Genomic DNA, 17,458 nt, shown 5'->3' on the forward strand with positions numbered 1-17,458 from the left:
GATATTGAGTGTAATGGGAAACTGCTGGATGATTTTTGAGCAGAGAAATGACATAGTTTGATATACTTTTAAGATTACTTTTACACTGGAATTCTGTGTATTAGAAAAGAGTATGGAAGCTCTTCCTATATAGGTATGGAAAGATCTTGAAGATACATTGTTTATACATTTTTCTGTACCTTGCTTTTTTTCTTTTCAATATACCACTATTTGTGTAAAAAAGGTTATGATTATTTATATATCTGTATTTGTGTAAAATTTCTCTGGAAAGACATAAAAGACAATACAAGAGGGATTGCCTGTGAGAAGGGGACCTGAAGATGGGCAAAAAATTGGAAGGAAGCTGACCACTCTGCACTTTACATAGCAGGATAATATTTTAAAATTGTTAACAGAAAGTGTATACATCTTCAGTATTCAGCCAGCCAAATTTTCACAAAGTGACTCTCTCATAAAATCACCCAGAGCAAGATGACATAAAATCACCCAGAGCAAGATGAACTTTACCAGGATGGCAGAAATCCTCAAGCTCCCTTCCAGTCAATACCCCCACCCTTCCCTTTAAAGGGTAACCACCATCCTGAGTTCTAGTAGCATGCATGAGTTTCACCTGTTTTTTTGTACTAGCACTCTTAACTCCATTCTGTTCTATAGTAGATAATAGATTATCTCCTATTTTATTTATTTATTTATTTAATTTATTTGGCTGCATCGGGTCTTAGCTGTGGCACTTGGGATATTTGTTGCGGCACGTGGGATCTTTCCCTGCGGGGCACAGGCTCTCTAGTTGTGGCACGTGGGCTCCAGAGCACGCAGGCTCAGTAGTTGTGGCTCACGGGTTCTAGAGCGTGTGGGCTTAGTTGCCCTGCAGCATGTGGGATCTTAGTTCCCTGACCAGGGATCAAACCCGCATCCCCTGCATTGGACGGCGGATTCTTAACCACTGGACCACCAGGGAAGTCCTTCTACTATTTTTATCTTAGCATTATGCCTTTGTTAAAAGGTTAAAAAAATACAGAAGCATATAGAACAAATCATGCAGGACCCCTTTCTGTTTTGTCTTCCATTCCATGCCTCTCACCAGAGGTAACTGAAATGAATAATTTAGCATGTAGCCTTTTAGTCCTTGTTTTGGGTTTATATACACAAATAACTTTCCCCTTTTTTCTTGTTAGTACATAATATGGTTAGTATTTAATAGTAAGAGTGATACTAGATTAGTAGTTAACATTTATTAAGCACTTTCTGGTGGTTAACTACTAATCTAATATCTGGTCTTCAAGCTCCTCTGCTTTTGTCTCTCCATTCTTCAACATCTCATTGCTCATACATGCTCTCTCTCATACACATGCAGTACTCTGTTTAGCCTCTGTTATATTCTAGTATTACAGAATAAGGTCTCAGTCAGCCAGGCCTATCTGCTCTCTATCCTAGGAAATGCTCTCTTCATATCTGCCTATGGATTTTTTTGTTTGTGGCCCTTTTACTTTGAAATTTTCCTTCTCATCTCAGACAACCAAATCATGCCTTTACTTTCGGACCCAGATGGCTTAACCTATATCCTTAATGTTGCTACAACTGAAGTAAGCCTTTCTTACAGTTTGTTTAACTCATAACACTTTATACTCTGTGACCTGTTACTGAAAAACGTGCTTTCATCTTTTTGTTGTATTTCTTTGGTTTAATGTAGGCAGTTTTGCTTACCTGATGAAAATTATCCTGTGTAGCATTGGGAAAGATGTCCTGCATAGGGTTAGGCATATCCATCCATACATAAGGAGTATACCTTCACTTCCCTGCACCCTTCCTCCCATGGTTCCAGCATGGCAGTCTGGATAGCCACTACTGAGCATCTGAGCACATCTGTGACTTCCCAGTGGCAGCAGGTTGAGTGGAATTTGAGTTATATTGAGGTGTAAGTTGTTCTCTACACTCTGTATAGTCTGGCCTTGCAAATAGGGAGAAGTCAGTCTAATTGAAGATTGTGCAGTTCCTAGTGACAGGTGCCAAGAGGTTATGATACAGGTTTCTTGGGTGTGATGTACAGTGTGAATAAATGCTTGCAGCTCTTAGCCCTTTTTTGATCAATTAAGCACTTTTTAAAGGAGGAACCATAATGTTCCATAGCTCTACATGTAACCCTTTTCTCCTAAAGAGGAGTCAGTCAGTGCTCCTGTATTTTTCCTTTTCTGAATCAGCACCTAGAACAGTGCCTGGCACTTAGTAGGCTCTTACTAAGCACATGTTGAAAGAATGAATCAGTTGGCTCTTAAGATGAAATTATTTGGTATATGACTTCTTCTTCTTCTTTTTTTTTTTTAAAGTACCATCATGGCTGTTCACAGTACATGGCAACAAGCAATCAATACTTATTTGTTGAATTTAACTCTATTTTATTTTACTTTATGTTTACCTGAGTTTTAACTGAGCACATGTATTCTTTTCTGGGAAGATGCACCCCAATCCAGAATAGGCTTGATGCTAGAATTTGCTAGTATTTGTCAAAGACAGAAGAGCTTCAGCATTATTTGGCAATTTTAGGCATAAGAAAGGAAGCATCTTTTGTTACTGACATCCTTTTTCCAAACATTACTCCTGCTATTTCACTAGCTACTCATTGTCTGTGGTTGGCTGTGTAGTGACCACAGGGGATTGTACCACTCTTATCAGTGGAGTACCACTGCATATTGCTTCCTCTTGTCACCATCACCAAGGGCTTCTTCAGGGTGTAGAATGGTGGTCTGTCTGGAGCAGGTTCATTAACTTAACATGCTTAAAATATCAGAGAAGGCAATAGGAATTATGAAATAATAAACTATCTTTTTTGGGATTAAACTTTGAATTTATTCTCTTTAAATCTAGCGTTCTTCATTTAAAAAGTAGATACCTCCCATTTTTCTGGCAGTTAAGTATGTTGTAATTTATTTGAGGGTTTGGTACATCTTATGACAACTTCTAATAAAATTTGCATCTATAATAATAATGTGACTTGGGTACTACTATGACTTTTGCCCAAATCTTACAAGTCTGTGAAACATTTTAAAGAGAATAATGACCCTAGGGAAGAGCTAGATTTCTCTTAAGACTTTTGTTCAAATCAGGATAATATCATGTTCAAAACTGACACAGCACATAACCTGGATTTCAATGAAGAAAAGTACATTAGAATTGAACCTTAGATTTGGGGGCTTCTGACCGAAAGAAATAAAGGTTTAGGGGCTGTTTTTTTTTTTTGGTGGGGGGATAATACGTAGAAAGTAGAGCACCCCACTTTGCTTTTGGTTATCATTTGGCATCGCCAGTGAATTATTTGTTCATATGATGAAGAAGGAAGTGAGTCGTCACAGGACTAAGAAAATTCCTCTTTCTAGACGTAGGTTTTTGTTTTACTTTGTAATCTTTTTCTGCTGTTATTTAAAAGTAATATGCTTTTCAAATTATATTGATTTAAATGTATGTTAATTGCATTCATTTAACTTTTCCCCCTTTCTCTTTCAGGACTTGAACCAATGAAAGAAGCTTATGGCACTTATGAAGATAAATGTCACTCCTCCCTTGTTAATTGGAACTTTTGTTTAGGACTTGTATATGACTTTTCACTTGTGATCTGACTTTGAGTTGCAGGAAGGTTTCTGAAGATTTAAATCAAATGACGTCAATGGCCAGCTTGTTTTCTTTTACTAGTCCAGCAGTAAAGCGCTTGTTGGGCTGGAAGCAAGGTGATGAAGAGGAGAAATGGGCAGAAAAGGCAGTCGATGCTTTGGTGAAAAAGCTAAAAAAGAAAAAGGGTGCCATGGAGGAACTGGAGAAAGCCTTGAGCAGTCCAGGACAGCCAAGCAAATGTGTCACTATTCCCAGATCTTTAGATGGACGCCTGCAGGTTTCTCACAGAAAAGGCTTGCCCCATGTTATATATTGTCGTGTTTGGCGCTGGCCTGATTTGCAGAGTCATCATGAGCTAAAGCCATTGGATATTTGTGAATTTCCTTTTGGATCTAAGCAAAAGGAAGTTTGTATCAACCCATACCACTATAAGAGAGTGGAGAGTCCAGGTAGGTTTTAACTCCTCTGGGAAAAATTATAAAAACTTTTCTCTTTCTGATTTGCATTTGACTGAATTTAGTAATTAAAAAGGTTATTTTAGCTTTATGTTTCCTTCTTAAAGATTTTAATCTTGGGAGGAATACTGGATTTTGAATTAGCTTAATATATGGATGATACAGGTCCCAAGTGTCTTGTTCTAATTCATTGTTCTCTGTAAGCAGCCAGTCGTATATGCACTCTGCCATTCCTCTATTTTATCTAAAGTCTAAGTTCCATGTGTGTACTACATTCCACTCCTTTTTGTTTATTTTTTATTTATTCCAGCATTATATTTTCCCTCTCTGCTAGACTTTTTCTGAAAGCATACAAGCATGCCATGATACAGCCCAACTTCAAATAAAAGTTAAGAAAGAATTTCTGTCTTGACCTGAAGAATATGCCCCCACCTTCAGTCTACCTTTTATAGTAGTCTCCATGTTTATTATCTCCACATTACTTTCTTCCTGTTCTTTCTTGATACCCCTCTAGTTAGTCTTTCTTCCCTACCATTTGACTTGTCAGATTCACTAATGACTGCCTTCTTACAGATAGAGGGGTCATTCATTCTCAGTCCTCATCTTACTTGCCCTCTCAACATCATTTGATACAGTTGCTCTTTTTCCCTCCCACTCAAAACTTTTTTATGTTGGCTTCTGAAACACTACTGCTCTCCTAGTTCTCCTACCTCACTGGCTGTTTTTGCTTAGTCTCTTTGTTGGCTGTTTTCCTGTTTTCATAGGAGTCAGTCCCTGGACTTTTTCTCCATCTGTATTTTTCCTCTGTGTACTCTTACATTATCCCATGTCCTAAAACTATCTATAAGCTCATGTGCACATTTTAAACTCCAGTTTTGACTCTGTATCCAGCTGCCTACTTAACATCTCCACCCGAATGTCTAATAAACATCAGATTTAATATGTCTAGGTAGGACTTTGGATTTGTTTTTCCCACCAAGTCTTTTATTTCCTCCAGTTTTCCCAGTTGAAGTACATGGCACTAGCATTCATGTAATTGCTTCCTAGAAGTCATCTTTTATTTCTATCTTAGGTTCTGTGTTTGAGCTATGAGCAAATGCTGTTTGCTGTACCTTCAAAATATATCTTGATCATATCACCTCACCATCTCTAACACCACTACTCTAGTACAGACCATCATCATCTTTCACCTTAAGTAGTCTCCTAATTGGTCTCTCTGTCTTTTTTCTTTCCCCCAACCCATTCTGTTTTCTATTATAGCATCCAGAGTGATCTTTAGAAAATATATATCAAATCATGTCAGTCCCTGCCCAAAACACTTTAAAGGCTTTCTGTCACACTTAGAACAGATTTCTACAAAGGCCTACATGACCTATCCTCAAACTTCCTCTGTTCCTTGGACTTGCCATATTCCTGCATCCAGGCTTTTTTCCAATGCTGTTTCCTCTACTTAGAGTACTCTTACCCCAGGATCTTTTCATGTCACATTTTCTCATTTCATTTAGTCCTTGCTCAAATGCCCCCATCACTACTTGACTCTATTAGGTATTTATTTTTTTTTATTGACTGATGTGAGAAGGACCTTCCTCTGGCTCATTCTGTACTGCATTCCCAGTGCCTAGAATAGTATTATTAACTTGAACTTAGTAGGGAGTGCTCAGTAAATATTTTTTTGTATTGAATGAATTATATAAGCTGAGATACTAGCTGGGTACATTAGTTATCTATTGCTGCATAACAAAGTACCACAAGGTAAGTGGCTTAATACACGTTAGTTAGCTCACAGTTTCTGTCAGTCAGGAGTCCAGGCATGGCTTAACTGGGTCCTTTGCAAGGCTGTACTCTAGGTATTGGTCAGGGCTTGGGTCTTACCGGAGGCTCAACTGAGAAAGGATCTCCTTCCCAGCTCATGTGATTATTATCAGGATTCAGTTCCTTGCAGGCTGTTGGATTCTGTCTGGTTGTTGACTGGAGGCTGCCTTCATTTGCTTGCCATGGGACCTTCTTTATAGGTAGCTCACATTCATGGCCACTTACTTCTTCAAAGCCAGTAAGAAAGGGTCTTCTTGCTAGAAGGAACATTGTATTCTTGTGGAATGTTATCGCCTACATCCTGTCACTTTTGCCGTATGCTATTGGTTAGAAGCAAGTCACAGATAATATACTCAGAGGGAGGGGGATTACTCCAGGGGTAAATACCCAGAGGCAGGAATCATGGTAGCCACCTTAGTCTGCGGGCCTTGATGGATTTCACTGAAGATAATATAAGAGCCCAGTATGGTAAAAAAAGCTATAAAAATAACATTGATTGTGGAGACTAGCAAAAAAAAAAAATAGTAGTAATGGTACTATCAGGGAAAGTTCATTTTAAGGGCTTTAGAGCTGCCAGGTGGTATTTGAGGTGATTCTCAATTTCTTGTTGAATCCAAGGAGAGCTGTAGCCTGAGGAATTGATGAGGAAAGGAAGATGTGAGGATTTAATAGAGAAGTGTAGTTTGAAAAATTCCCAGGCTTGATATTTGTTAGAAGTTGTTGGAAAGAAAGTCAAGGAATTTAGTGTATTCCCCCATAGCTAGGGTGTGTCCAATAATCAGTCGATAGAAATGTCTTATTTTTGTAATCTGTTTTTCTCAGCTGTGATTCATTCTGTAGAAAAGACTGGGGCTTAGGCCTGGTATGCTTAAGCAAGTTTAGCAGCTGTGGCACAGGATGGATAACTTTATAGTACCAGTATTAATAAAGTCATAATAATAGTAATAGTAATGAACATTTATTGAGCACTTAAGGACTAGACACTTTCCTAATTCTATGAGGTTATTCCTTCATAGGGTTAGAAAATGGTACTAACATTTTACAGCCCTCTAAGTTTACCAGTAAGTTTACAGATAAGGAAACCAAAACTTAATAGGGAAGTACCTTATATAAGATCACATAGTTACTTATAGGGAAGTAACTTACATAAGATCACATATAGTGGAGCCAGAAAGTATTGCAGAATGGTAAAAAAAAAAGGATGGAAAATAGTTGGAAAGTGATAAAAATAGAGGGCCAACCCAGGTGATCCAGTGTTTAATAGGCAGTATTGTCTACTGGTTAAGACTATGTTCTGGAACCAGACTTTCTGGATTTGAATCCTGACTTTACCAATGCTATCAGTGTGACCACAGGCAAATTAATTAACCTTTCTATGACTTTGTTTCCTCATCTGTAAAATGGGAATAAGAATACGTACTTCAGGTTAGTTACGAGAATTAGATGAGTTAATGCATGAAAAGTGCTTAGATAAAACATTAACTGGCTCAGAATAAGTTTCAAATTAAATATTCCAATAAAATAATACATTCTAGAAATCAAGCATTGGAGAAAATGGGAAGGAGAAAATTATCAAAGAAATCATACTAGAACAGTTCCCAGAACTGAAAATCAAAAGGGCCCAGTGACTGAGTAACCAGAACAAGGGGCAGAAAAAAGATTCACACATGAAATTTTAGCATATCATGGATAAAAAGAAGATTTTGAAAGTTCTCAGAAAAGTCAGGGCACATAGAAAAGACTGGGAATGAGAATACTGGATTTCTCAATGCAGTTTTAGATTCTAGAAGAAAATGAAGCAGTGCCCCCCAAATTCAGAGAGAAAAAGTTATCTATTCTGGAATCTGTCTGCAGATAAACATAAGACAAGACATTTTCATATAGGCGAGTGCTCAAAATTTCTCTTCCTTACATCCTTCCGTAGGAAGCTAATAGAGAATGAGGTCCAGGAAATGGGATCTAACAGGAGAGAAGAGAAAGGGAAGTCCAAGGACCTCAGATTTGTAGGAGACTTAAGTAGCAGCCAGTCTAGATTATAGCAAAGGATGGAGGATCAGGGGAGAAAATGGAATCAATAGATTATTTGTTTATTTGTGGGATCTGGAAAATAATACTGATGGGAATTTGATAGATCTGTTGGACTTCTGGAAATTAGTGGTACAGACTTGAGATTAAGCAAATGAAGGACCAAGGCAATAATTAACTTTAATAAAAACATTGTTCAAGGAAAAATATAATCATAATGTATACTTGGCTCAGCAGTGAATTGTATTTATATAATTTGTACAACATATAAAAAATATAAACCCTGGATATTGATTTAACCTAAAACTTTTATGTGACTATTGTGGGGAAGGGGAAGGGGAGTGGGATAGAATGGTTTAAGAAAGCTACTTCATTTGCCATAAAAGCAAGTCTACAAATAATGTCTTGACCAACCAATAACAACAGTATAAGCATATTACTTAGTAGTGCACAAAGTGAATGTTAGAAGAAATGGCTAAGAGTTTAAATTTGTTGTCTCTGGAAGCAGTATGGGAGGAGGCTTAGAAATTGTTCTTTTTGTTTATAATCTCTTGTAGCATCTATTTTTTAAAACTATCCATGTATTATTTTTGAATGAAAATAAAATAATTTCTAAAAAAAATGATGTGTATAGATAATATACAAGTAAGAGAGAAATCAGTGATTTTAGTTCTGCCTCAAAAAAAAAAAAGTAAAGAAATCCTTACTGGATTGAACTCCTAAGTAGTTATTTCACTAAGTCTTTCAGATTACTAGCCAGCTACACATAGACATTCTTACTGTCTCATGTCCTACTGTCCAGTGGCATCTGTCCCATCATTTTGTAAGGGGAACAGCAGTTAGTAATACACTGTAGAACAAAGCGATTGTAATCAGATGTTAACTACATAATCACAACACTAATTCAGTAAAATGAAAAGAGATAAAAAAACAGTACAAATTACAGAGCTTCTGATTCCTCAGGTTCATTCTTACTTCAGGGAGGGGAAGTGTGACCCAGTTAACTTAAAAACAGATTGATTTTGTTGCTGCTGACTGATGTCAGAGTCAAAGTGAGATTTTCAGAAGTGAAATTACACTGACAAATACAGGAAAGTTATAAAAGAGATGAATTAGTACCGTAAGAGTTTAGAGAAATCAGGTTTGTTTCAATTTCCTGTAGGGAAAGGTGATTGGATATTTGTATGTGGTTGACACTTGGGTCTTTAGAGAAATTGAATATTTGAATAAAGTGTGCTGGGCCTCCCTGGTGGCGCAGTGGTTGAGAGTCCGCCTGCCGATGCAGGGGACACAGGTTCGTGCCCCGATCCCGGAGGATCCCACATGCCGCGGAGCGGCTGGGCCCACGAGCCATGGCCGCGGAGCCTGTGTGTCCGGAGCCTGTGCTCCGCAACGGGAGAGGCCACAGCAGTGAGAGGCCCACGTACAGCAAAAAAATAAATAAATAAATAAAGTGTGCTAAGAAAAAGTGTATCTCTTAAAATGTTTAGGCTTTCTTGTATATATTTTCATTGTGGTTGTGTTTAGAAAAATTATTTTGAATGGAAGACCTCTACCTAGGAATTGTTACTGTTTTCAGTTGGGAAAACTTTACTGAAGAATAAAAAATGCAAGATCTCTCAAAGAAAGAGAGATAAAATGTCCAAAATTGGAAACATGGAGGCTTTCAGGGCATGTGCATAGCTGATCTCAACTTTATTCTCTAGTCTTACCTCCCAGTTCAGTGCTTAGGCCACCTGACTGTTCTTTCTTATCTTTATCCATCTCCTCCTTTACATTCTTTACACTCTCCACCCCTAGCACTTACATGTGAAATAATGCTTCCAGGTCTTTAAGGTCCAATCAGATGTTGTCTTTTCCATGGTATTTTGTTTGATTCCTTGCTAGCTGGGAATACTCACCTCTGTTCAACTCTCAGTGCATTAAATTCTCTGTCTTATGGTTGTTTTTATCTGTTTTTTAATTTAAAAAATTTTTAAAGTTATATTAATCCATTATTTTATTTCAAATTAATATTAGCTTCTTATTTCATTAAAAGCATACACAGTCTTGAATGGTAAAGAGCAAACATGCAAAGCAGTAATGTCATGGAAATAGCTACCTTGGTTGCAAAACTAAGGGATGATACTTTTGTGCACATGGTTTAGGATGTGTTCCCTGTTGCATGTACATAAAGCAAGACCAACAGCAGTAACATCTAAGGAGATGATGACATATTTACCTTTTTTTTTTTTTTAGGTATAGTTGATGTACAGTATTATATAAGTTTCAGGTGTACAACATGGTGATTCACAATTTTTAAAGGTTATACTCTATTTATAGTTTTTATAAAATATTGGCTATATTCCCTGTGTTGTAATTATGGTTGTTCTTAAATGTGCTTGATCTCTTATAGAACAGGAGTGATATCTTCTCTGCTTTGGATGTTCTGTCTTCTAGAGTATATTATATAGACTGAGTGCTTAGAGAATTTTTGGTTTAGTTATTTTGTAAATATAGGTTCAAGGTTCTACAAAGCAGCCCTTCCTAAAAATAAATTGTTTTAATAGGTTGACAGTCTTCCCTGAATCCTTTCTGTCTTTCCCTTCATGTGTATGAGATATTTGTTTTAGTCGTTGCTGACAGATGACTTTTGATTTTTGTCTTTCAGTCTTACCTCCAGTATTAGTGCCTCGTCATAATGAATTCAACCCACAACACAGCCTTCTGGTTCAGTTTAGAAACTTAAGCCACAACGAACCTCACATGCCACAAAATGCAACGTTTCCAGATTCTTTCCATCAGCCCAACAACACTCCTTTTCCCTTATCTCCAAATAGTCCCTACCCTCCTTCCCCTGCTAGCAGCACATATCCCAACTCCCCAGCAAGTTCTGGACCAGGAAGTCCATTTCAGCTCCCAGGTAAGAATTTATTTTATTGATACAAAAAAATAACTTCTAAGAGTTAGCAGTTGTTCTAATACTGCTGATCCTCTGGGTGAACTGTTAATATGACAAGAGCCAACTATTTTTGACTATTCTTTGGTAATTGTTTGATTTCCAGAAGAGTTTGGGATTTTATTTTGCCAAGTACCATAAGTTTAAAAAATGTAAGTAGACATATTTTTCACAAAATATAGAAACAATCCTGAAATTTGTATAGAACCATAAAAGACCCCGAATAGCCAAAGCGGTTTTCAGAAAGAAGAACAAAGCAGAAGTCATCACACTCCCTGATTTCAAACTGTATTACAAAGCTGTAATAAGCAAAATAATATAATATTGGCATAAAGACAGACACATAGATCATTGGAACAGAATAGAGAGTCCAGAAATAAACTCATGCAAAAATGGTCAGTTATTGGGTGGGCCAAAAGGTTCGTTCAGTTTTTTCCGTAAGATGGCTCTAGTAGCACTTAGTTGTCTTTAACTTCAGTTGGAACAGTTTTGTTAGATTGTATTTGACAGCCGTCATATCAGCATGCATTTAAAAAAAGACTTATCAAAATTGGTCAATTTTTGTGCAGTCATCTTAATATTGAAGATGGATGGAAAAAAGCAACATTTTCAGCATATTATGCTTTATTATTTCGAGACACGTAGAAATGCAACTGCAACGGGTTAGAAGTAACAAGTGTTGGTGAGGATCTGGAGATATGGGAACTCTTGTGCACTGTTGGTGGGAATGTAAATTAGTACAGCCACTTTTGAAAACACTATGGAGTTTCCTCAAAAAATAAAAAATAGAACTACCATGTGATTCTGCAGTTCTACTTCTGGATATTTATCCAAAGAAAACAAAAACACTAAGTCAGAAAGATATCTACCCCCCCACCATGTTCATTGCAGCATTATTTACAGTAGACATGATTTGGAAGCAGCCTAAGTGTTCACTGATAGATGAATGGATAAAGAAGATATGATAACACACACACACACATACACACGCAGTGGAATATTATCCAGCCATAAAAAAGAATGAAATCTTGCCATTTGTGACGACATGGATGAACCTTGACAGCATTATGCTAGATGAAATAAGACTGAGAAAGACAAATACAATATGGTCTCTCTCTCAAATAAGATATGTGGAATCTTAAAAAATAAATAAGAAACTAAGCTCACAGATACAGAGGACAGATTGGTGGTTGCCAGAGGTGGTGGGGGAAGTGGATGAACTGTTTTATTTTTTTTAGTTTAAATAAATTGAATTTTTTAGAAAAGCAAACACAATTTGGGGGAGATCAGAGATTACCCTTTAAGAATAATGACAGTAAAATAAGATAGAATTGAAAAATTGCAATCCCTCCTCCCAACCCACCTTCCCTCTCTCATTGCTTGATCTTTCTCTATAGCATGTATTACAATCCAGTATAGTATATATTGTCTTTATTTACAGTCTGCCTTTCCCCAGCCTCCCCCGTCTTGACTATAAACTCCATGAATACAGGGATTTTATAGCATCTTTTGTTTATTGCTACATACCCAGTACCTATATCAGAATCTAGTATGCAGTAGATCCTCAATAAATATTTGTTAAATGAACAGACAAAATTATAGCAACACATAAATACATTTACTGCTAACTATAGATATACCCATATGTCAAGTGGTTGCCAGTGCAGCTTGAGAGATTGAAGCCAAATGGTGTTAATTTGAAAGGTTTCATAGAGAGGAGTCCTATATACAGTAAAGGCAGCGTGTAGTAAAAGCTTATCAAAAACATAAAGGCAAAATGACTGTTTGATGAATGTGAAGTAAAGTAGCTAATCTGGAAACAATGTTAGATATCAATTGACCATTTATTGGACCAAATTACTAAATCCATATATACCATCAGGCATTAAAATTAAGTTCTACCAAAACAACAGCAGCAACAAAGGAAGTAGCTATATTTGAGGTAAAGTTAAATATTTTCGTATAATTTATAATACCAAGTACCATTTATCAAGTGCCTTTTATGTAACTAATGCTGTGATGAAAGATACCACATTAAATTTAATCTTCAGAAGAACCAAGTGAGATAGATGTTTTTCTTGTTTTATGGATGGAAAACGAAACTGGTATTAACCCCAAGAGCTTAAATACCTTGCGTAAGGTCGTACAGCTAGTTAAGTGGGGGTTCAGGCCCAGGTTTCTCTGACTCTAAAGTGTGTGCTTTTTTAACTTTGCTACATTGCTTGTCAAATCATTTTGTACTTCGGTGGGTTAAAATGAGCCCCAGTTATCTTTAATTAGGTAACTGATGCACTGATTTGCCTGAAGAAGGATCATAAGTGGATTTTTAAAGTTGCTAAATTTTGTTAATGGCATACCTGTTTTATGTGAGTAAATCGTGAGGTCACTGTGTCTAGAAATATTGGGATGCCTACTGTTGTAAGTAGGGTCATATGTAAATACATACTTTGTAGTTTCTTTACTGCAGTGAAGTAGCAATTGATGAAGTTGTATTTTGTTGTGTTGTGTTTCTTTGAAGAGGATTTCAGTTCCAACTGTTTAACTTGCTCTTAGGTGTTTGTTCAAAAACTATTTTTCATCCTTTGTCCTTGATTCAGTGCTGATTGTAGCTCTGTCTCAAAATACATCTTATACAAACTTTGAGGTGAAAGACAAGTTATATTCAGTATTTACAGTTATGAGACAAATAAGTATAGCTGTAGCTTTTATAAAGGTTTTCAACCACAAATGTTGGAACTCAAACGATATTCTAGTTAACTTTCAGTTTCCTAAGAGCCACTTAATAGGATTTAGCCATTAAATAGGACAGAGCAACCATTTTAAGACATTGCAGAAGAATTAGACAGCTGCTGTTAGTGTTGGCAAATTTTGAAAGAGCATGGTTTTATTTTCCAGTTTTAAATAACCATACAGTATGTGATGATCTTGATAATTCAAAAATGTCTCTGTAGATATCTATCTAAACAAGGATAATCTGTGGCCTTCAGATTGACCTGCAGTAGTTGCAGTTTCTCTGAGCATATGATTCTAAGCAAATGGAGGCAAAATTCTTGACCTTGAATTCTATTTTAGTGAATTTTAGCACTGATCTTACTATCCTGGATTGGAACAAATTCATGTGGACCTGCAGTAGGTTTCTGGTAGCTAATGGGTGTGCTGTGTTTTCTCCTTTTCCCTTGCCCTAAGGTAGCATCCTACATTTTTGTGTGTCTCTGATGTTCAGTAATGAATCCTGCTGGTAACCTTAAGAATTTTCAGATGCGTTTAGATTAACTTTGAGCAGGATGAAGATTTTAACTGTTCTTTTGGGACTTAACTTGTCTCATTTTCCTCCTCTTAGCTGATACTCCTCCTCCTGCATATATGCCACCAGATGATCAGATGGGTCAAGATAATTCCCAGCCCATGGATACAAGCAATAATTTGATTCCTCAGATTATGCCCAGTATATCCAGCAGAGGTAAGAGAAATATAATACTTACTTTGTTGTTGCTCTTTTTTTTTTTTAACTTCTTAGCCACTTTTAACAACCAGCTTTATTGAGGTACAGTAATTTATTTTTTTAATTTAATTTTATTTTTTATACAGCAGGTTCTTATAAGTTATCTATTTTATACATATTAGTGTATACATGTCAATCCCAATCTCCCAGTTCATCCCACCACCCCCACCCCCCTGCTGCTTTCTCCGCTTGGTGTCCATACATTTGTTCTCTACATCTGCGTCTCAATTTCTACCCTGCAAACAGGTTCATCTGTACCATTTTTCTAGGTTCCACATACATACGATAATATACGATATTTGTTTTTCTCTTTCTGACTTACTTCACTCTGTATGACAGTCTCTAGATCCATCCACGTCTCTACAAATTACCCAATTTCATTCCATTTTATGGCTGAGTAATATTCCATGGTATATATGTACCACATCTTCTTTATCCATTCGTCTGTTGATGGGGATTTAGGTTGCTTCCATGACCTGGCTATTGTAAATAGTGCTGCACTGAACATTGGGGTTCATGTGTCTTTTTGAATTATGGTTTGCTCTGGGTATGTGCCCAGTAATGGGATTGCTGGGTCATATGGTAATTCTATTTTTAGTTTTTTAAGGAATCTCCATACTGTTCTCCATAGTGACTCTACCAATTTACATTCCCACCAACAGTGCAGAAGGGTTCCATTTTCTCCACACCCTCTCCAGCATTTGTTGTATGTAGATTTTCTGATGATGCCCGTTCTAACTGGTGTGAGGTGATACCTCACTGTAGTTTTGATTTGCATTTCTCTAATAATTAGTGATGTTGAGCAGCTTTTCATTCGCTTCTTGGCCATCTGTATGTCTTCTTTTTTTTTTTCTTTCATTTAAAAAATTTTTAACATCTTTATTGTAGTATAATTGCTTTACAATGGTGTGTTAGTTTCTGCTTTATAACAAAGTGTGTCAGCTATACATATACATATATCCCCATATCCCCTCCTCTTGTGTCTCCCTGCCTCCCTCCCTCCCTATCCCACCCCTCTAGGTGGTCACAAAGCACCGAGCTGATCTCTCTGTGCTATGTGGCTGCTTCCCACTAGCTGTCTATTTTACATTTGGTAGTGTATATAAGTCCATGCCACTCTCTCACTCTGTCCCAGCTTACCCTTCCCCCTCCCCGTGTCCTCAAGTCCATTCTTTACGTCTGTGTCTTAATTCCTGTCCTGTCCCTAGGTTCTTCAGAATGATTTTTTTTTATATTCCATATATATGTGTTAGCATACTATATTTGTTTTTCTCTTTCTGACTTACTTCACTCTGTATGACAGACTCTAGGTCCAATCACCTCACTACAAATAATTCAATTTCGTTTCTTTTTATGGCTGAGTAATATTGCATTGTATATATGTGCCACATCTTCTTTATCCATTTATCTGTCGATAGACACTTCCATGTCCTGGCTGTTGTAAATAGAGCTGCAGTGAACATTGTGGTACATGACTCTTTGAATTATGGTTTCCTCAGTGTATATGCCCAGTAGTGGGATTGCTGGGTCGTATGGTAGTTGTATTTTTAGTTTCTTAAGGAAACTCCATACTGTTCTCCATAGTGGCTGTATCAATTTACATTCCCACCAACAGTGCAGGAGGGTTCCCTTTTCTCCACACCCTCCCCAGCATTTACTGTTTGTAGATTTTCTGATGATGGCCATTCTGACAGGTGTGAGGTGATACCTCATTGTAGTTTTGATTTGCATTTCTCTAATGATTAGTGATGTTGAACATTCTTTCATGTGTTTGTTGTCGATCTGTATATCTTCTTTGGAGAAATGTCTATTTAGGTCTTCTGCCCATTTTTGGATTGGGTTGTTTGTTTTTTTGATACTGAGCTGCATGAGCTTCTTGTAAATTTTGGAGATTAATCCTTTGTCAGTTGCTTCATTTGCAAATATTTTCTCCCATTCTGAGGGTTGTCTTTTCATCTTGTTTATGGTTTCCTTTGCTGTGCAAAACCTTTTTTTTTTTTTTTTTGCGGTATGCGAGCCTCTCACTGTTGTGGCCTCTCCCGTTGTGGAGCACAGGCTCCGGACGCGCAGGCCCAGCGGCCATGGGTCACGGGCCCAGCCACTCCGCGGCATGTGGGATCTTCCCGGACCGGGGCAGGAACCCGTGTCCCCTGCATCGGCAGGCGGACTCTCAACCACTGCGCCACCAGGGAAGCCCTGTGCAAAACCTTTTAAGTTTCATTAGGTCCCGTTGTTTATTTTTGTTTTTATTTCCATTTCTCCAGGAGGGGAGTCAAAAAGGATCTTGCTGTGATTTATGTCATAGAGTGTTCTGCCAATGTTTTCCTCTAAGAGTTTTAGTGTCTTGGCCTTACATTTAGGTCTTTAATCCATTTTGAGTTTATTTTTGTGTATGGTGTTAGGGAATATTCTAACTTCATTCTTTTACATGTAGCTGTCCAGTTTTCCCAGCACCACTTATTAAAGAGGCTGTCTTTTCTCCATTGTATATTCTTGCCTCCTTTATCAGAAATAAGGTGACCATATGTATGTGGGTTTATCTCTGGGCTTTCTATCCTGTTCCATTGATCTATATTTCTGTTTTTGTGCCAGTACCATACTCTCTTGATTACTGTGGCTTTGTAGTATAGGTGGAAGTCAGGGAGCCTGATTCCTCTGGCTCCTTTTTTCTTTCTCAAGATTGCTTTGGCAATTTGGGGTCTTTTATGTTTCCATACAAATTGTGAAATTTTTTGTTCTAGTTCCGTGAAAAATGCCATTGGTATTTTGATAGGGATTGCATTGACTCTGTGGATTGCTTTGGGTGGTAGAGTCATTTTCACAATGTTGATTCTTCCAATCCAAGAACATGGTATATCTTTCCATCTGTTTATATCATCTTTAATATCTTTCATCAGTGTCTTATTGATTCCTTCTAGTATATTTTTCATTTCAGTTATTGTATTGTTCATCTGTGTTTGTTTGTTCTTTAATTCTTCTAGGTCTTTGTTAAACATTTCTTGCATCTTCTCGATCTTTGCCTCCATTCTTTTTCCCAGGTCCTGGATCATCTTCATTATCATTATTCTGAATTCTTTCTCTGGAAGGTTGCCTATCTGCACTTCATTTAGTTGTTTTACTGGG

At 37.2% G+C, this 17,458-nt stretch overlaps 1 protein-coding gene across 2 annotated transcripts in view; it reads left to right on the forward strand.

Moving 5' to 3' along the window:
* SMAD5 (SMAD family member 5) overlaps positions 1–17,458 on the forward strand; it is a 67,579-nt gene that overhangs the window by 31,612 nt on the left and 18,509 nt on the right. For both annotated transcript variants that reach the window (XM_060093390.1, XM_060093389.1), the window contains 3 exons: positions 3,499–4,052; positions 10,546–10,797; positions 14,174–14,293. In XM_060093390.1, coding sequence (XP_059949373.1) covers positions 3,650–4,052; positions 10,546–10,797; positions 14,174–14,293 — 775 coding nt within the window. In that variant the 5' untranslated portion in view covers positions 3,499–3,649. The remainder of the gene's footprint in view (positions 1–3,498; positions 4,053–10,545; positions 10,798–14,173; positions 14,294–17,458) is intronic.

The sequence above is a fragment of the Mesoplodon densirostris genome, chromosome 3 (assembly GCF_025265405.1).
Source record: "Mesoplodon densirostris isolate mMesDen1 chromosome 3, mMesDen1 primary haplotype, whole genome shotgun sequence".
Taxonomy (NCBI): Eukaryota; Metazoa; Chordata; class Mammalia; order Artiodactyla; family Ziphiidae; genus Mesoplodon; species Mesoplodon densirostris.